The following is a 21,002-nucleotide window of genomic DNA, read 5'->3' as shown; positions in this document are numbered from 1 at the left end:
ATATAATGGGACCTGCATGCACCTCTCTTGCTGTTAAATCTTTTCAAACCTGCATTCCCCAATGATTGCACTAGCCTTGAAATCAGACGAATAAGTACAGCTAGAGCTAAATCTCATGCCCCCTACCCTTTTAGTGAAGTTATGTAAAACACCTGATTGCTCAATTTAATAGACTCAGATGGATTGCAGTTTTCTATTCTGAACTGCAGCTGAAAAAAAGCTTGGAAGAAATTTCTACTATTCTGAACTCCCCTTCTTCACACCTGGCAGTATGTGTGTGTGCGCGTTCATGTGTGTGTGTAGGGGGGAAGACAAGTTCAGCACTTCCTCAGTCTCCAACCTGATTGTGGATACAGTCCCCCGCTACCATCCCTTTTTTTCAAGACCTGTTAGTCTTCAGTGTGGTCTTGCCATGTCTCGGGGGGGGGGGGGGGGAGGATGTGGCATCTGGATAGACCTTGCTTGTGCTAGCTTGTTTATGTTAGGCTTTTACTATGTAGGAATGTATGAGCTTCATACAAAACACCTTTTTCAGAAGGGCACTGGGAATGTTGTCTAGGGCAGCCTTGAAAGAGGGAGCAAGCTTGAGAACAGACTAAGGGACGAGATGCTGCCTAGTGACAGTACATAAAAGGAGGGGCATAGTCTCCCTGAGTTGGGCAGTTTGGCATCTTTAGTCTTGGCAATGATCTTGTAGTGTCACCTACAATCCATAAATTGATTTCATTCTAACCCGATACTGTTGATTGGGAAGTCTACAGAACATGACATTTTGTGACTAGCACTCTGCTTTTGTTTCAAGGGCTCAGGATTATATCCACAGAGTCAGGTTTTATAAAGACAGTCCACATTTGGTTCCAGGCTGAGAAAACCTTAATTGTTTCAAAGCAGAAATCAAAATTTCTTCGCCAAGAAACGCTGGGAACATTATGAAAGCCTTCTAAGATTTTTCAAGCTTCAAAACACATGTCTGTAGCTATTCTATTTATTCAGAAATGTTTTCCCATCCCCATACAACTCCACTGGATGTTTTCTGTAGATCTTGTATTTCAATAAAATGATATAATACATGGAGGTTGAGGGAGGATACAGGAGGAATAGTGTGTGTGTGTGTGGGGGGGTGTGTTGTGTATTTTAGTATGCAACCTTTTCCTCACAAGTGAAAGCATGTAGCATCATGCTTATACAAATTTAATGGTTCTTTGATAAATGTGATTCGCTTGACAGTGCTTCTTAGCTCTCAAAAATACTGCACTCAGGCTGGGAAGAAAATAAACATGGGTGAGTACTGACATTTTAAAAAAATCAGCATAGGAAGAAAATTGTGAGAAAAATCAACTGACAAGCAGCCATGATTCCCCTTTTCTTTTTAAAAATTTTTTAATGTAACTGTTCCATTTTGGGCCATAAGATAACTGTTCAGAAACAATACTTAAGAAACCACAGCATGTAAACAAACTACCCAACTCAATTATGCAGGCGCTTATGGGCTTGCTAAACACATCACATCATATTTTCCACAGCATACCTGCAGCATTTCAGAACTTACTTCTTTGTTTTAAACTGCTCTTTTTCTTCTTTTAATGTGCTTCTTTGATTGTACTTTTAATTTTGATTGTCATTCACCTTGACTGAAAAGTGAATTACAAATTTGAAAATCAATGTAGTTAACAAGATTGCTTTGGAATCATCTAATCCCCTGCTCTGAAGCAGGATGTGCTAAACCAACTGTAAACAAACTATGATTCACCAAAACAAATGAAGCGCACAAGCCAAGTTTTCCATAGTAATAGCTAGACTGAAAAATCAGGAGCATTTATGAATGCATTGTTCTTGGTCAATCACAAGCTGTGCAAACCTAGTTTTAACCAGCATCAACATGATTGGTGCCTTTCTTTCAAGGTTGCTATCTTGTCAATTTCTAACTGGCATGATCAGTTTCTCTTCCTTCTGGCTGATTGCCAGAGATTGATATTTCTTCATGACTGAGGAAATATGGAAAAGCCTAATTTTCAATTCTTTCTTTTTCATTTATTATTCACCTCATGACTGGAATGACCCAGTTCCCACCCATCTCACCTGTAGAGAACTGAGTTGTTTCACTTATGAGGGAAGAAACGAGGGAGAGAAAGTGAGATTTCCAAATCTTCACTCTTCCTGCTGGCTCAGTCCCTCATGCTCCCTTCCCCTTTCTCCAACCTCAGCTTTGCAGGAAATAGTTGGGTCCTACTCTTGAATGAGTATGTACCCTGGGCCACGCCTAGGTTGCCAAACTCCAGGTGGGGCATGGAGATCTTCCAGAATTGCAACTAATCTTTAGACTAGAGAGATCAGCCCCCCTAAGGAGTACTTTGGAGGAAGCCTCTATGGCAGTATACCACAATTACATCCCTTGGCAACCCAAATTGCACCCTCACAAAAGGTGTGCTAAAAGATTACAGGGAGATTGCAGAGAAGCTGAATGAATTCTTTGCATCTGTCTTCACCCAAGAGGAGGTGAGGAAAATTCCTGCACCTGAACAAATCTTCTTAGGAGGTGAATCCGAGGAACTAGCGAAGATAGTGGTAGACAAAGAAGAAGTTCTGGCAGCCAGTGATAAACTAAATGCTACCAAATCCCCTGGTCCAGATTGTATTCATCCAAGAGTTCTTAAAGAGCTCAAGCATGAAATTGCTGATGTTCTCACTTTAATATGCAACTTATCCCTGAAATCTGCCTCCATCCCTGAAGACTGGAAGATGGCCAATGTCACACGCAATCAATCTTAGAAAGGGTCCTAGGGGGGGGACCCAAGGAAATTACAAGGCCCAGATCAGTTTGACCATCCGTTCCTGACGTAAATCAGTAGAATCTAGTATTAAAGATATGAAATTATTAAACATGTAGAGAAAGCAAGACACTGCTGAGGAAGAGTCAGCATGGCTTTTGCAGGAGAGCAAGTCCTGTCTTACACAAACTTACTACAGAGTTCTCTTTGAGGGTGTAGAACAGGCATGTGGATAAGGGGGGGGAACCAAAGAGTGGACATTGTCTACTTGGATTTCCAAAAGGCTTTTGACAAAGTTCCTCACCAGAGACTGTTGAGAAAACTCAGCAATGAAAGAATAAGAGGGGAAGTCCTCCTATGGATTAAAAACTGGTTGAGGAACAGGAAACATTTAAGGGTGGGGTATAAATGGGAAGTTCTCACAATGGAGAGATGTAGCCGGGGAGTAGAATTGTCCCCCAAGGATCCGTTTTGGGACCAGTGCTCTTTAACCTATATTCATAAATGACTTGGGAAGGCAGAGGTGCAGAGTAGGTGTGAGTGACCCAAGTTTGCAAGATGATACTAAAATTATGTAGGGATTGGTAGAGAACCACAAAAGGATTGCGAAAGGAGCTCAAGCGGACCCCTTGATCTAAAATTAGGTGAGTGGAGCTACAGAGGAAGTGGCAAATGCACAGTTTCAATGCTTAGCAAAATGTTAAAGTGATGCACATAGGGGCCGAAAACATCCAAACTTCACTATACACACACTACAGGAGTCCAGTGCTATCAGTCACAGACCAGGAAAGGGATTTAGGCATCTTAGTTGAAGTAGTTCCATGTGGGAGATGTCAAAGAAAGCTCAATGCATGGCTTAGCTGTGAAAAAAAGGCAAACTCTATGCTGGGGATCATTTAGAAAAAAAGGGAATTGATTAAATAAAACTGCCAAAGGTGTCATTGCCTTATATATAAAAGCAGTGGATGCAGACCGCACTTTTTCCAGGAGTCACCTAATGTTCAGTTCTGGTTTTGCCCACATCTCAAAAAGGGATAATCGAAGAGATAGAAAGAGAGATTGCAGAGAAGAGACCTTTAGCGAGGATGATTGAAGGATTGGGAGGCACCCCTTCCCTATAGGAGAGAGGAGAGGGCTGCAAGCGTTTGGGACTCTTTGTAGTTTAGAGGAGGCAGCTGAGGGGGGGGGGATATGATTGAAGTCATATAAAATTATGCCATGTGGGTAGAAAATGTTGACAGAGAGAAATTTTTCTCTCTTTCTCACAATACTAGAACCAGGGGGCATTCATTGAAAATGCTGGGGGGAAGAATTAGGACTAATAAAAGGAAACACTTCTTCACACAACATGTGATTGGTGTTTGGAATATGCTGCCACAGGAGGTGGTGATGGCCACTAACCTGGATAGCTTTAAAAAAGGCTTGGACAGATTTATGGAGAAGTCGATCTATGGCTACCAATCTTGATCTTCCTTGATCTCAGATTGCAAATGCCTTAACCAGAACCAGAGTGCTCAAGGGGAGGCAAGCAGCAGAGAGGCCATTGCTTTCACATCCTGCATGCTTGCCCAGGCTCCCAAAAAGGGAAAGCACCCTGAGAATTTGGGGCCCACTGCGAGTAGCCAGAGGAGTACTTTCTGGGACTAAGATGGGACTCCTGGGTCTGATCCAGCAGAGCCTAGACTTCTTATCATGTTCCTTCACCAGGATCTCCCACAAATCTCCAGGAATTTCCTAACTTGGTTGGCAACCATAGCCAGCCCCCATCTTAGAATAAGCCTGTCCTTGCCAGTTTTGTGTCTTCCAAGCAATGGCAGCTCCTGTGAAAATTTTTGTTCTTCCTGACTTTCAACATTTTATCTAGAAATATTAAGGTTGCCCCAAGAGTACCATTCTAACTACTCTACACAGTAACTGGAAATGGCATCTGAATTATACTGTGTCTTAAAATCCATTTATTATCTACACAATCGATTTAACTTTCAAGTCTATCTTTTTTTTCTGAAGTACCACGACATTGCCCAGTTGCATGAGCACAACACTGTGAATTACGATATTTCCACCTAATTTGCTTGGTGCTCCTTTTTCTCAACTTTGTGCTTCAAAATGCAAGATGCCCTGATGGGGATTTCAAATAACATCTACAAAATGAGATGCCATTATCTGTTGCTGCAACTCTGAAGTGAGTTACTTCAGCATCCAGTCATTTGCCAAGTGCCCTTTTTTTGGTATAAGAGTCTCCATTCCAGTATTTTATTCACAGGTGGAATCATAAAGCGTTTGTCCCAGTGGAATCCACATTTTTAAAGAGTCCAAAGAGTGTATTCGTATACACAGTTGCTTGAGAATAAACCTCATTGAATCCTGTTGGATTTACTCCTGAGCAAATAGGCAGAGAAGATCAGGCATCACTCTTCTGTTCAAGTGGGGTTGGTAAAAATGTGATTTTCCTCTTGCTCTTTCAAAACAGGCTTATAAGCAGGATGACCCTACTAATCTGTGCTGTAGATTTCCAGCCTACAGCCAGGAACAAAAAGTACTATTTTGCAAACACTCCTTCTGCAACCCAAGCAGGTCTGTCAGAGGTTATTTTGCATCATTTTCATAATTGAAAAACAAGGATTGCTTCACATGTTCCCTTCCTCAAGTGATGATGCTCTTTTTTAATTTCCATAGTAACACAGTCCTTTTGTACATATAAACTTGCTGGCAACGATGAAAGTGCTACCAAACAAAATAAATGTATACTATACTAAATTATGCAACTAAATTGTTTAATATAACACACTTTCTGATATGTTAATTGGATTTTGGAGTAGTTTAGATTGTTTATAGCCCAATCCACCCCTGGCAGCACAAAGAAAAACAATATTTCGCTCCCACTGGAAAGCCCTCCATAGGGCTTAATGGATGTATGCCACCTGAAGTGCAAGGCCTGGTCTGCGGCGTAACCAGTGGTGGGATTCAGAAGGTTCGCACCACTTTGGCAGAACTGATTGTTAAAATGGTGCTTGTAAACAACCAGTTATTTGAATCCCACCACTGGGCGTAACTGCTTGCAAAACTGGGGTGGAAGCCAAATAATGTAGGCTCTTCCTCCAGGACCACTACTGGCATGCCCCTACTGCAGTGACGTGGCTGGTGGTAATGCTAACACATCCAGACATCCCAGAGGGCACAGCATCTATCCATTGGGGCAGGTGCCCTGCGGAGAGCAAATACACCGATATGGGCCCACGCTACCTCCACAAGTCGATCCTCCCCCCCACCCCAATTGGGCAACTGCTGTCTGTGCCAAATGCCTAATAAAAGTTCTGTACAACAACATGACACTTAATTTGGGGTGGTTATTGTATTGGTGTCCTATTATCCTAGGGACTTCTACTCCCTTTTTTCAGGTAGAAAGCTAGGCTCTTCTACAACAGATACATGGGAGACTGGGAGGAAAAAATGGCAATCAAATAGCCAAGAGCCGTAAGGTAAGATGGGGGAGAGGGCAGCAGCATTTGCTACATGCATGGTTTGCTTTTCTAAATAAGAGGTTAACAAAGTATGTTCTGATTGGATTTTCCTTCATTACATTCTGATTTCAAATCTCTAATACAATGTTGAAATTCCCTTGAAACGCTTCACTGTTCTGTTATCATCAGCTTGGCCAGAAGTTCACAGGAGCTCAATGAAACAGAGTCTCTTGCATGAGGTGACAGAATGGACTGCACCATTTCAGATTGCAGGTGACCAGTTACATTTGTCCAAGTCCCCCTACATGAGTGATTTCCTCCAAGAAGACCAGCACAGAGTCTTTATATGGCAGAAAAATTGCATAGAGTTTTCACATGGGAGAGTGTGAAAAAGCTGTTCCATGCTCCCACTGTCTTGAATACTGCTCCAGAATTCTACTCTGTTGTGCTTCTGCTGTTGTGTTTTCAACCAGGATTGAAAACAACTCTTATGTACGATTAAAGGAAACCAGTAATTTCTTATACCAAAATAGAGTTTATTACATACAAAATCTCTCCCCTACACCATAAATATATCCACACAGCAACTTTAAAAACAGATACATTTCATTCAAGTAAATAAAATGCACCCTACAGGTTGGTTTAAGATTTTCTTCCACCAGTACATTAAACTCATGCTGTCCACTTAATAGTTTGACAGTTTCCCAGCACTTTTATGCTTGTGCGTAATGGCAAAACTATGAGCCATGGAGATGTAGTGCTATTTTTTTCTTGATATTTCTCATATCATTACTTTTTACTGCTGCTTTTTACATCTTATGCAAGAACTTCTGAATAAAAGCAACTCCTAAATATGCCTTTCTAATTTGAACACCAAACAATTGTATCTGCTTCCTCTCCAAATTAAAATTGCAAACCAGAGGAAGCAAAAATAGTTTGCCAGTTGGGATGTAACAGCAAACTGTGGTTTCCATACTAAAGCTGAGGATATTTATGTACTCACAATGCATGATGGGAGGGTGGCGTGGCAGCACAAGGATTGCTCGTGTGTGGGAAAAGTCCACATTTGGAATTACATCTGAATAATGTACTAAACTAGAGGGGGGGGGCTGTATTTTTCCAGCTCTTATCCTAGACATCTCTTAAATATCTCATTTATTTCAACCTACAGAAAAGCAATTCAACAAGGGGAAAGAAGAAGCAGAAACCAACTTTCCTGAGCCAACATAGGCCTATCTTTGCTACATTTTTCTCGTACCAATTAATCAGTGTGTGCCATATGCTTAACTATAAGCAAGCTTGATTGAAACTGACAAAAATGTTAATTTCTCTGTAGAAGAAACTGGGACACAGGATCCAATTTTATGGGCACCCAAAGTGAGTGTCCCCATCCATCTTCCATTGTTCTCAATACAGAAAAAAATTAGGGTCCATAAAATTGGACCCCCTGACCCAAATATTAACCAAACTTGGAGCTTCTTCTTAGGGAGAGTCACTTGCAGCTATGCAGCAAATATGGTGCCCATACCTTAAAAACAGCTCTCTCAGAACCCCACAAAGATTACCAATAGAATGTAATAGAGCCATAGACTTTGAAAATGAAAGAGCACAGCTCTATGTTAGCCAATTGGAAAGCAATTTTAGCGTAGATAATTGAGGCAAATCTGCCCACTATTCTTGCGATGTGGGGGGGGGGGAGGGGTGGCTGTTGTTTCAAAAGCTCCCAACCACTATCATTGAAGTCAAAATGTGGCGGGAGGAATGTTAATGGTTTAGTAATTGTGAGGAGAATTGTGATATACATAGTATATTAACAGTTTTTACTTTGGATTTTGCCAAGATATCCTCAAAAGCATTTTCACGTTGTCCCTAAAATAGTTTCCTGGATCAAAAGAGAATTTAATTATTTACAGTTTCAGAAAAACAACTTACCAATGTCAGCCAAGATCTCTAACAAAGATCTTATACATATTACAAAGTTTGGTATAACCAAGCAAGCTTCTGGAGCGTATGCATTTGCTAAAAGCTGGGAAAAATTCCAAAATGAGTTTTAATTAATTGCCCATTTATTTTTAGAGTCTTGGTACGGCTAATACACTTCCTTTCTGCCTGCACCAGCAAAATAATAATGACTGGCCTCCACAGCACAAACACATTTAACAAAAGACATGTGGAGACTTGTAATAAATAGAGGTGTGAGGAATGATGGATGAAGGAGACCGTCCTTTCTTCCCTTTGCCATTTCCACATGCTTTCTTCTTGCCCCCATGGATCTGACTGACAAAAAAATCCAGAAAAATCTGCCACTTTCACCAGTCAGAACAGCCCAGTATATTCCTGGCCTGCTAGAAATGTAGTCACAGCTGTTCTCTGGCTCCTCACTACAAGGAGAGGGTGAAAGCCAAGGGGGTTGCAATCCACTCCTTCAAAGCCCAACCAGAGGTGTCAGACTTGGCAATGTGTCTAAAGGCAATGCTGAAATTTGAGACATGGGCAGCAACAGAACTATGTGGAACATCTAGTAGCCCAATAATATTGGACACAGTTTTCTCTGTACAGAAGGTGACAATTCCCACACTGGACACAAAAATGATTAATTTAAATTGTTGCAGGTGCGTGAGCAGTAGTTAAAAAGCGTTTGAGTTTCATTTTTAAAGCGTGTGTTCATGTGATGCTAATAGTAGTCTCACAGGTGAATACTGTTTTCTCCTGCCATCATGGAGTTTTGATGAAGAGCCAGCTGTGCACACAACTGTGCATCTCTAGCCCTACCTCCCCGCTTCCCAAGGTAGTCTTTATAGTGTTTTTCAAATGGACTGTGTTATATGAACGTTTGTGCATTCATCAGTTCATTTGGTACTTTGTTTTTCCTCAAGCAGAATCCATTTGCAAAATGTCAAAACTGTTCAGGGGAATCCGTGTAGTGCAGCATTGGCAGCTGGACCATCAGCCCTGTGCAAGACAGCTCTGGTGCAGAGCCTGGAACTAGTTACCCTCTGCTCAGTTCTGAAGGGAAATAAGTACGTGTCAACAACACAGTCAGGGCACTTCCAGCAGGCAGTGGCTTCTTTTTCTTTTGTGTATCTACAGGCACTCAAAGCTTGTATAACTAACTTGAAATTAAAAGCATTTCTGAAACAATTTTGGAAACAATAAGTAATCTATGCAGTTACCATAATTGTGTTGAACTTAAACATGGTCCATGGTAGAATCCAAAGGGCAGGAAGAACACAAACTGCTTATTATATCCATGATTCGGTGGATTCTACTTATATGCAAAATGATGTCAGATCCAAAACTTTCATGTACTCTGGAATAATATTGGGAAATTAACAGCTTACAGCAGAATCCACAAGCAAGCTAGCCCTTGCTTGCAATGAAACATCTATTACTGTAATAGATTTAGGAGTCCAGCTGTTGGACCCCATCACATGAGCAGTCCTAAGCAAGTCTTCTTGGAAAAAGAGACCCATTTTAGTCAATGGAGTTTACTCTGGGAAAAAATGTTCTCAGGATTGCAACCATACTGAGCTAAGAATGGATTTTGTTTACATTTGAAAATATGTAACAAAATATACTTGTGTGATCACATATGGATCTTTTAAAAGTGAATTACAGTTGTCACACGTCTGATTTATCTCGCTACTTAAGCTGGACAAAACTTGGCAGTCAATTCATCAATGAGATTCTGCCATCTGTACAAGCAGTCTTTCTTTAATTCCCTTCTCCTATGCACTGGCAAGCACACTACATGCATAGGAGGCTGGGGAGAAGAGTGGGTTGGGAAGGTAGCATATATAAAGCCACAACCATGTCTATGATCATAGTGGCTGTGTAACATGGAGACAACAATGTTACACAGTCACTGGGATGACTAAACCAGCCTGACATTCTCACAGCGATTTCATTTTAACCATAACAATCACATGCAGGCCAGTGATATTCACACTGCAGCTCGCAGTGATCCACATTTGCTATTACCATCAACCAAAAGAGCCACATTCACTTCCATTCTTGGCATGAGGCTCAAACCTCAGGGAGGCTTCACAGTTTGTCCAATCCTCTGGTGGTGGCTAGTTCAATGTGGAAATCACCTGGCAAGCACCAGACAAGGCACTGTCCACTTTCCTGTAACATGAGGCAGATTCCACCCTAGGTAATAGTACCCAGAAGCGCTGTAGGTGGCATGCCAAAGAGTCATAAGTGGCTCCTGATAAGGGTTTGCATTTGGCAAAGCTAAACAGACACCTCCCCCCCCCCCCAAAAAAAACACCTTATTGGTATTTTTAGGGTTTTTCTCTTGAAAAAAATGACAATATGAGAGATCTGAAAAAGTGGATCCCTAAAAATGCCAACCTTTTCCAGAATTTTTAGAGCCACTTCAGCCCCACTGCTATGAAAAAAAGATGGAAGGAGTCCCTCCCTCCCCTCCTTCTCACTTACCTGCTGACCCATTGCAATCCATGTGGGCTCAGAGGTGGCAGACAGCAGAGAGGAGAATGCTGGGTTTGGTCCCGCAGCCTTAAAAGTCTACATGCATTTTGGAGACAGCGCAGAGCTGAACTGGAGACAGCGCAGAGCCCAACATTCAGCTTTGCCATCTCCAAAGTACATATGACAGCTGAAGCAGAGCTTAATGCTGGGCTTCAGCTCAGTGTTAAACTCCGCATCACCTGTCACCTACAAGACCCATGTGGACTTTGGAGGCTTGGAATTTTTGGTGATTGTGTTTTAGACCTGAACAAATCCAAAAAAATCAGGGAAAAACCCCATACCAGTATATGGATTTAGCTTTTTTTCATATTTTTTTCAAAAAATTCCAGGTTTTCTAAACCTGAATCTGAAAACTACTGGAAAAATGGTAACCAGCCACAGCTCCTGAGCCACTGAGTGACACTCTCTTGGTATAAATCACAGATTATGCTGCCTGATGTTACTGTCTTTTCAGCCCCCCCCCCCCCCCCCGCCCAATGTCTCACACATCAATTCTTAAGATATAACTTGCATGTCAAATGCTGAACTATGTATTTAGAATTTCCTGGTAGCCTTGGTTAAATTCACTGGAACAAAGGGATTTACCTACATAAAACAGTGGAATTTACTGAGCAAACTGCATTCTTTTGTATTGAGAGCTACACACTGACCATTTCTGCACAGCACAAATAAAACATTTTGAGGACATTAAAAGAAGCATTTTGGGGAGGAAGTCAGCACGGCTTTCCCCCCAAAGCATCCCCAGGACATTTTATTTCTGCTCAACCCTACTTATTTTGAAAACACGAAACTAGAAATCTCTTTCCCTAAGACAGTTTGAAGATGTTTCCTGCTTGTGCACAAAGCACAAAATGTTTTATTTTTCTAGCACTACATTAAAGCTATCATTTCGGTTTCTCTGCAGCTCAAGCCTGCCATTCTTTGCCACGTCAGGATTCTCCATGCCACCCATTTGCAGACGGTTCCCACAGAGGTTTGCTTGCAGCTCATCCATTCACTGTTTTCATATAAAAAGTACATGAATAAGTACTGATAAGGCACACATCATTTTTCCTTTTTTTTTGGAGGTAGGTGTCTTTGAAATATGTATATATTGCAAATTCTCATATTGTGTTGTCGTAGCTCAAAAGACACCTCCCCACACACACACAAAAGGAAAAATGACACGTGCACTAAATTAGCAGTGAAAACTAACTTTATTCATGTATTTTTATGTGGAAACAGTGGGTGGATGAGCTGCAAACAGAAACCTCTGCAAATGGTGGGCAGCACGGAGAATCCTAAAAATGGCGGACACAAGCTGTGAAGAAACTGAAAGTGAAAGCTCTAACAGTGGGGGGTGGGGAGGAGGGTAAAAGAACAGTTTCGGGTAAAACTCTTTATTTGCCCACACTGTATGGACAAAAAAAGCCAAAATGGTTCTTTTTAAAACATCTGCAAGATGTTTTATTTGTGTTGTGTGGAAATGGTCAGTGAGTATCACTTACTTGGACCTACAATGTTCCCATATCAGAGAGCCAAACCAATATTTTAAGGAAAGGATGCAAGAGTCATTTTCAGTTCACATTAAAACCAGATGTTATGCAGTAATGATGCTGGAAGAATTCTGGAACTTTCCTCATGACAATGGGCATCTCAGTAGCTTCTTGAAGACACAGCCTTGCCAGGTGGGCTCCATGGAGGGGGCAGTTCATCCTCAAGGATAACCTGGAGCTTCTTTTGCTTTTTCTGGATCCTCTCCTTCAGCTCCTTCTTCTCCTTTTGATAATAATGTAATAGATTGTGTGTAAATGATCCTTTACATAAATACTAGCTCAATCTATGCTCTTCAATACACCCTTAGCTACATTTACAAAATCACAGCCATGCAAGATGCTTCTTTCTGTCAATTTATCTCAGTTTGGTCCATGGCTGGCAGTTCTTCATGCTCAATTAAGGTGGGTTATAATGCTGTGAAACTGGATTTCATTAATCTATTTCAACAAAACGTTCTCTTTACATTATGCTGACAATGCCGTAAGATCTTAATGACATTTTTATATCTTTAAATATCAGTACCAGGCAATAAGAATAGTGGGAGTTAAACAGAATACTTGTAGTGACTGTTGCTCAAGTTCTCTCATTAAATCACTATTCCAACATCAGTATCTAGCTTGTGTTCCTAATATACATAATATACATTTGAACACTCACATGCGGTAGAGAAATATAACCATATAAAATTACATGTAATCAATATCAATAGTTTCTACCACTACTATTTCTCTATCAAGACAACTGTCCTTACAACAATGTATTTTGTTACAATCTACAACATTTCAAATAGTACCAAACTAAAACTGCACAGCAAAGATTTCTTCAGTGCACCTTTGGAGTCTATTATAAAAATTATCACCATGAAGGCCATTGTCATTTGTTATCTGTCCAACTCTCCTGTTCAAAAGGCTTAAAAATCAGTAATGGCAGGTAGACCTTCACCTCACCAAGGACATAAGGATTAGAAAAGGGATGATTTGGAGGTTGACCTCAGTTAAACACTGAAGTCACAACTGGATTCAACAGCTCTTTACATCACCAACAAAGGCTCCCTTCCTAGCAGCAAACGTTTAGGACGAAAGAAGACTAAGTTGCTCATTGCTCATGGAACACTCACCTCGGGCCTTTTAGCTGCACAGTGGGGCTGAAGTGTGGTCTCCTTCCATTTCTCTAACTACACACAAGGAGGCAGCTCATCCCTTCCCATAGCTAATCTCTACAGGCCTCCGCCTCTCTTAAATGCATAGATCTGATAATACTCAGTTGTCCCAATACTATAGAGCTTATAAGTTTCCCCCACTCCCCGCTTCCCATCCATGGACACTCTCTCTCCCCCTCCCCCAGCCTCTCTCTTCCTGCTGTCCTGGGAGAAAGTCTTGTTTTAAAAAAGAGGCTTGTCTAAAAAAGGAGAGGGCAGAGAAGGCAGAAGCAAAGTGGAGGAGGTAGGTTGGAGCCAGAAACAGACGCTTGTGCTTTTCCTTGCAAAAGCCAACTCTGCTATATCAACCCATTTATATATTGTTATGAGTGTTTAAAGAAGGAAGGAGCCTACAACATGGGGGTGGGGGCAAGATGGGGAAGGCATGGAGAGCAGCATGAAGAGTGGAGAAAGGGTGGAGCTAGGCAGGCTGCCCATGGGTGGAGGGAAGAGGTCTGGGGCAAAACTGTGCTCACTAGAAAATCTCCCTACTCTGGCAGTGAAGCAAAATTAAATTCGTGCTAGAAGTGGTCTCACTTGCCATGGAGAGACTAGAAAGTGGGTCTGTACAAGAAATCCTGCTGCAAGGGACATTCGCCCCCATTATGCAGCAGATGCCATATGAATAATCAGCCTGTGTTAAACTGTCTCTGAAGTGCCTAAGGATACTGAATTTTTTCACCCAAGGAATAAAGCATGAAATTAATTCCATACAAGGTCACACCATTATACAACATGTTTGCAGTTTCAAAGTATACACTGGTCTATAATAAAATATGGTTTCTTCTCCTAGGATACCTGTGAGAAATGACTTGATGATCAACATATGATTGGAAATTAGTGGTTATTATATAGTCACTGAGCAAGAACCTTCCAGATTACAACAGCACTGCTCTAAATTAAAAATCTGGAAACAAATACACACACAGTATTTTAAGAAGTCAGTTCTAAATGTGATGTGAATGTGCCAATCTAAATTTATGCAAAAAAAAAACCCCTAAACAAAACAAAAAGAAAGAGTTTCAGCATGCTTCTGTAACCCCCATGCTCAGAATGGGCTGACCCAGAAAGGGGTGGAGACTAAAAGCAGCAGGAGGCTACAGAGCTCGTGTAGTTTGGAGGAGACAAGGCTACCAGACTTGGACCTTGATTCTTATAAGCCCTTAACACCTTATTAAGGTAACTGCAATGTTATTGGGAACTACTGGGAAGGTGGTAGTTTATTTTTTTGCTATGTTGTAAATGATGGAGTTTATTGTTTCAGGGTTTCTTTTTGTGGTTGTAATGGGTGAGAGTTCTCCTGGAAACCTTCATCATGTTGAATCCTGTTCATCGAGCCCTTGGAGTCTTCAGGAGCCAACCCACTTGCAAAGAAGAATTGGACTTGGCAGTATCAGCAGACTGTAAATATAAGGACTTGAAAATGCAACCTGAACAGGACCTTGAAGTGTGATGTTAAATGTTGATGTTATATGTTATATGTTAAGAAAGTAAACCATTTTGTTTTTAAAAATTGTTGTTGCAAACTCATTCCAAGTTCTGCCCCACAGAACCCACAAGCTGAGGTTACACTTCCCCACACCATTTTCCTAACATTACCAAGAGTGTACACCAAGGGTCCATCTGTATGCACCATAAATGCAATATATTGAGGATTACAACAGGAAGAGATGCAAAGCTGAACAAAAAGTACCCAGGATTTTTTATCCAGTTTTCTTAGTACAAAAACTGGAGATTTGGGGAAACACTAAAATTAACTCCTGAAATATTTTTCCTGTTGCAATGAATGAAACTGTTTAAAGACAAGGTCTTAACTCATTCAGAATGGATTGTATACATTTTAACAACTGTGTTAATTGAGGATTTGAATTTTGGTCAAGGCACTGTTTTCATTATCCTGATTTTTTTATCCCCTACCAAAAGCAGCAGAAGAAGGGAGGGCAGGGAGGGCGAAGAAAGCAGTCTGAGATATACCATTCTGGCATCATCTCTGTTGGGGGCTTCTCCCATCACCATCAGAGGTGGCAGAGGCTTTTAAAAATCTGCACAGCCAGTCAAATCTCTAATAGCCAATCAGAAGCCTCGCTGTGCAAAAGCCCCACCCACTTCCTAAAAAACTTGGCAGGCATCATGGTGCCCACAGATATCTTGTTGGTACTAGGTAGCAGGTAGGGTAGACTGAAACAATAACCAATAAGAAGGCTCAAACTTTCATATGCATCTCTATGTCAAAATTTCTCTCTCTCACACACACACATGCACACACATAATAAATATTAAATGCAACTATTCTAACAATTGTCATTACTGGAAAATTTATCTTTAAAAGTGGTTGCCTTGTATCTACATTCACTCACTTTTGCAGCTGCTGCTGCTTCTAGTTTTTGCTGGCTCTGGACTGTGCTGAACTTCAGAAGCGGCTGTTCCTGGCAGTGAACAGGAGAAGAAAAGACTCTACAGTCTGACTATAATGATGAGGACTGCCAGTTCTAAAGCAGTGGTAGCTAAAGTGGCGTAAGTCACCTGCCTTGCTCTACACAGAAATAAATTTCCCAAGTATTTAAAAAAATCCAAAACTATCATAATTGAAAAAAATTGCCTTTAAAAAGTCATCATACTTGCAGAAGCATCTGTATGTACATAGGAACAGTTTTCATGAGCCTGGTAGATAACCAAAACTATCTTAATTATCGATAGACATTATTTATCTACCAGAAAATATGTCCCATTTTTCAGGTAGATTGAAAAATGAAAAGGCGCATGTTGAAAACTACTATTTTGTAATTACTATGTGCAGTCCTTTTTCGCCTAGGCAACATTATGCATTAAACTTTAATGAAATAATACAGAGGGCACATTCCTGTGACCTGAACTTTCTATGTTACAGGAAATTCTGTAGAACATTATTTGTCCATACAGTTAGCACAAACAGCATTATATTTTTGTAAACTATGTTTTGTAAAGTGTGTGATACATGCCTGATGACTGCAATTGTTTCCTGATACAACCTTAAAAAAAACTTCGTTAAAATTAGACTTTGTTAAAATTAGGCGTCCTTCACCCAGTCATATTTATTCAAAGAACATCTGTACATAAAACAATACTGTCTTGGTCATTCCAATTTTTGCCTATAACCACAGCAAAGCTTACCAGCCATTTTTCATACTCTTCTATAGCTTTTTTATCCTGTTCCTCCTTCTCAAATTGTTCTTCTACTTCCTTTTTTCTTTCTTGGATTTTTTCTTTTTTCTTCTGCTTCATAAATTCTTCTTTTTTCTCATTCCTAGAAATACAACAGAAATTCTTCTAAAATATGAAACAAATGAACAAAATCTTAATCAAAGGCTGTGGCAATATTGTGATACACAGTGATATATACCTTTGAGCTATTACTAAAGATAAATTAATTCACTTTTGTCCTCAAAGCTATTTGGTTTGGGTAACTGCTTGCATACATATACATATATAAAATTCAGTTCTATGCAACCTACCATTTTTCAACAGCAGACCTGCTATCCTTTTTTTTCTCTGCATCAAGCTCTTCTTCTTTCTTCTTTTTTAATCTCTCAACTCTTTTCTCCCTTTTTGTTTGCTGTTTTAAGTATTCAGCTTTCTTTTCTTTCCATTTCTCAAAAGCCTAAAAAAAAATCCACAGAAAGCCTATTAGTAATGCCATTCTTTTAGGGTCAGAGCCGCCTCTCCCACGCCAGCCTCTGTGGGGGCAGCTCGCACGCTCCTGTGCGAACGCCCCCCCCTCCACCGGCAGAATTCCTGCCGGTGCAGGGGTGCCCTTTCCGCAGTGCGGAAAGGGCCTGAGTCCCACACCAGAATGGGCTTTCCATTTTCAGCTTCACAGATTAAAATCAGTAATCTACTATATATTTAGCAATCAATAGATTGATTAGAGATAAAGCCCTCTCACTTGTTATATTCTTCTTCATTCACTGGCATTACAACTGTTGGGAATATCATTGCTAACTTATCAACAGTGCGGACTGCTCAAATGGGAAGCTATCCTGGTGCTACTGCGTTATTCAAATGACTGGTTTTTATTCACATAATTCTATTTACATTTACATATTTATTTACATAATTCTATACTTGTTAAGCTGTACACAATTAAGCATGAAGTATATAGAAGTACAGTGAACATTCTTTGTAATATCCATTTCTTGAAAGACCCTTCCCCAGGTTTAATACTGGAAAGATAAATATTTCTCACTGCCTTTTGTGCTTCCTCTTTTTTCTTCTCATTTTCTTCTGCTTCTTTCTTTTTCTTTTCTTCTTCCAGCCTCTTTTTTTCAGCCAATTTCTTTGCTTCCTGTTCTTTCATAGTTTTCCAAGCTTCAAAGGACGCAGTTGCTTCTTCTTTCTTAGCGGCTTGTTTCTGCCAGAGAAACGAACACACTGTGAAAAAAGCCTGAACAGTTCATTACCCTTAAAGCTGTTGTCAGTAGGGGAAACGTTTGACAGCAAGTAAAAAAAAAAATGGACTCTGCGCCGAAAACATATGACATTCAATTCTTGTTACCTCAAGGGAAAAGAAGATATGATATAACTAATTGTCAAGAGGCAGCCCGTTCACCTCCATATTTTCCTGCCCCAAAACTCTGGAGAGTGGGAGAAGCCTCTGGGAGGCAGACAGCAGAAGTGAGTACGCATATCCCAGGCAATTTCCCTAAAAAGGGCCAGGGACTCAGGCCTGAGAGGACATACATCCTAGCTCCCCTGCTACCTAACTGGCTTCAAGGAGAGCAACAGGGAGAGAGGAGGAAGACCTAACGAGACTTTGACACCTTCTCTTCTCAAGTATTTTACCCTACTCCCTCCCCAAAAGCTGCTCTGGAATACATGTCTGCCTCATCCAATGCCAATGATGCGGCAGACTCTGGGTTTTTTCTGCACAGTACAAATAAAGTAAATGGGAGTCAAAGTAAAAAGAAGCATCCTCAATGACTAACATTTCACAAAGGAAGTATTGTATTCATAAATTCTTCAGAAAACTTTATAGCAAGATAGCAAATAAGGGCCACCTAGCCAAAGGCAGGGATTTCAGCATACTTAAGAGACTCCTTGAGTATGTAAAAATATACTCTGTAAATCATTGTTTTCCAACCTTTTCGAAGTCACGGTACCCTTGACCTCACTCTTCATATCTCACGGTACCCCTGCCATCCCCTCCACCTTCCCCTCCCAGTTCTCCTGCTTGCCACCCCCCACCTTCCCCTCCCAGGGTGAAGGGAAGCACAGGGGGTGGGAAGTGGCTGCTGACCTTGCGGCAGGTCCTGCTACCTGGGTCAGCTCCATATCCGTGCTGGCGGGAGACACTGCAAAAGTGAGGGGGCCCGGTAGCATTGCCGGGGTACCCCAGGACATGCTCACGGCACCCCAGGGTACCATGGAACCCTGGTTTGGGAATCGCTGCTGTAAATTAAAACATTTTTTAAAAAAACACCCAAAGTGATCTGATGAAGGCTGCACATACTCTAGAAGGCATAGAATGTTAAGAGTCTGTTTAACTACAGTTAATGGGGAAGAAAAGAAGAGTGCCTGGATAGAAACCAGATCAACATCAGGGGAAACTTCTCAATTTCTTTGTTGTTCCCAATGTAACAAATAACAATAATACAAAAAGGCAATCAAATTAAAGGAACACTTGCACTCATGATCATAGTACAAATTTCATCTTCCAAGGATCTCAGCTTACACAGTGTTCATTTTATTATCACAATAACTCTGAGAGACTAGGAGGGAGGGAGGGAGAGAGAGAGAGAGAGAGAGAGAGAGGAGAGAAAGGCCCTAACAGCACAAGATTAACTGGTGAGCTTGAAATCTGAGGGTTCAACTGCATGGAATAGCTCTCTTGGCCACTTGCAGTTAGGAAAATGGTGTGGGAAACATGCTTAAACCTCTTATTTTCTTGCACTGCAGTCCATATTGCACCCAAATTTTAGAGAAGGAATGCTGGGATCTCTGTTTGTGAAACTCCTACTGTCTCGTGTAACTGAGCCATGAAAAGGAATTCATACCTAGGTCTCCCTGCTATTCAACATGTCAACGATTACACTACACTGGCTTTCTCAGATATGAGCAGAGATGCAAATCAAAGTCCCACCCCCCAATCTACAGTTATAATATCCACAGTTATATCATCCATACTGGTGCTAGTTTATGGGCTATATTAAGACTGACGTCAAGCCCTCCGGGGGTGAAGCAGCCTATAAATCCAACAATCAATCAATCAATCAATCAATCAATCAATCAATCAATCAATCAATCAATCAATCAATCAAAATATACCTTTTCATTTTTGTCCCACAAGTCTTTTGCTTTATTTCTTTTTATTCTTTGTAGTTCCAATAGGAAGATTCTTTTCTTTTCCAACCAGTCCTATGAAAGAAAACAAACATGTAGGATGAGATGCAGAAGCAACAGCCAGACCTGACCACAAATCTTGTACAGACTATCCCATTTATCGTGGTCAGTGTCAACAGCACTTTTCTTTTCCAGACCCCTGAAACCTAATTCCTCAATTTTGAGAAGATATCCCATTTTTCAGTAAATGAAATAAAGGGATGTTTCAGTATACAATGGGGGGGGGGGGAGGCAAACCATAGCTCCTCATGCTGTGCCAAAGGCCACTCCTATATCTTTCAGGTGTAACTAGATAAATAAAAAGTGAAGGGGAACAGAGTCCCCAAATGTGGAATTGTTGGTTTACTTGCTATCCCATTTCCACAGTCAGAGAAGAGAAGATGGAGGAGGGAGAGGGTGTGCAGGTTTAAGGCTCTCTCCCAATCACAGCCCATCAAAGATCCCAAAGGAAAAAGATACAGTACAAAGGTATAGTGTATTCACATCTTTTCTGATGTGTCAGTTCTATGATCAGTTCTATCAATATAAGAAATGTATGCTGCTCTGAGGAGAATAGAGCCATATTCTCAGCAGCAGGATATCTACATACAGATTTAGAATGCATCAAATAGTTACCTGGTAAACAGCTGCCCGTAAACTATCTGCTTTATCAAGTTCAGCACTATATTTTTGTAAATGCTTGTTGTCCAGGACTTTTAACGTTCCTAAATATTGAGAAGATGTACTTATTGGGATATGAGAAGGCTTCCCTGTTTTTTTCAAATATGTAGCGCTCAAAGACCTGTAAAATAAAATACAACATACCAAGGCTTTCAAGCATAGACACAGGAAGGACCCTTTTTTAAATAAGTAAATACAAACATTATCAGATGTACTATGGTATCAAAAGGTGCTCCCATTTGGTTGGGCTCAAATATGAAGTGATAAGATGCAGAGTGCAGTATATCTAGAGTTCTGGTATACAGGTGGATTATGAATTAAAAATAAATAAATAATAGGGTGGTTTTTTTCCCCATGAGATTCCATGGAAGACTAGAAATGGCTAATAATGGAATAAAAGAATAAAACTTCTTCATAGCAATTAAAAATAATAAAATCTTCTAAAATGTTTTTAGCAATGAACCATTCCATACTTAGCAGTTATAAAGCCATCAGAGGTGACACAGGATA

General features: G+C 40.7%; 1 protein-coding gene across 2 annotated transcripts in view; it reads right to left on the bottom strand.

The window, feature by feature from the left end:
* Positions 1-6,744: 6,744 nt before the first annotated feature.
* Positions 6,745-21,002, bottom strand: part of MAP9 (microtubule associated protein 9) — a 29,031-nt gene continuing 14,773 nt past the window's right edge. The window contains exons 9-15 of one of the 2 annotated variants that reach the window (XM_048509466.1): positions 20,448-20,613; positions 19,758-19,847; positions 17,680-17,844; positions 16,949-17,094; positions 16,608-16,740; positions 15,815-15,883; positions 6,745-12,481 (exon numbers count right to left, since the gene is read on the bottom strand). In XM_048509466.1, the coding sequence (XP_048365423.1) occupies positions 12,359-12,481; positions 15,815-15,883; positions 16,608-16,740; positions 16,949-17,094; positions 17,680-17,844; positions 19,758-19,847; positions 20,448-20,613 (892 nt within the window). In that variant the 3' untranslated portion in view covers positions 6,745-12,358. The remainder of the gene's footprint in view (positions 12,482-15,814; positions 15,884-16,607; positions 16,741-16,948; positions 17,095-17,679; positions 17,845-19,757; positions 19,848-20,447; positions 20,614-21,002) is intronic. The other variant, XM_048509467.1, reaches the window with a different exon arrangement.

This window comes from Sphaerodactylus townsendi, linkage group LG10 (genome assembly GCF_021028975.2).
Source record: "Sphaerodactylus townsendi isolate TG3544 linkage group LG10, MPM_Stown_v2.3, whole genome shotgun sequence".
Lineage (NCBI taxonomy): Eukaryota > Metazoa > Chordata > Lepidosauria > Squamata > Sphaerodactylidae > Sphaerodactylus > Sphaerodactylus townsendi.
Note: the sequence above shows the minus strand (reverse complement) of the source record. Positions and strands in the feature narration are given on the sequence as shown.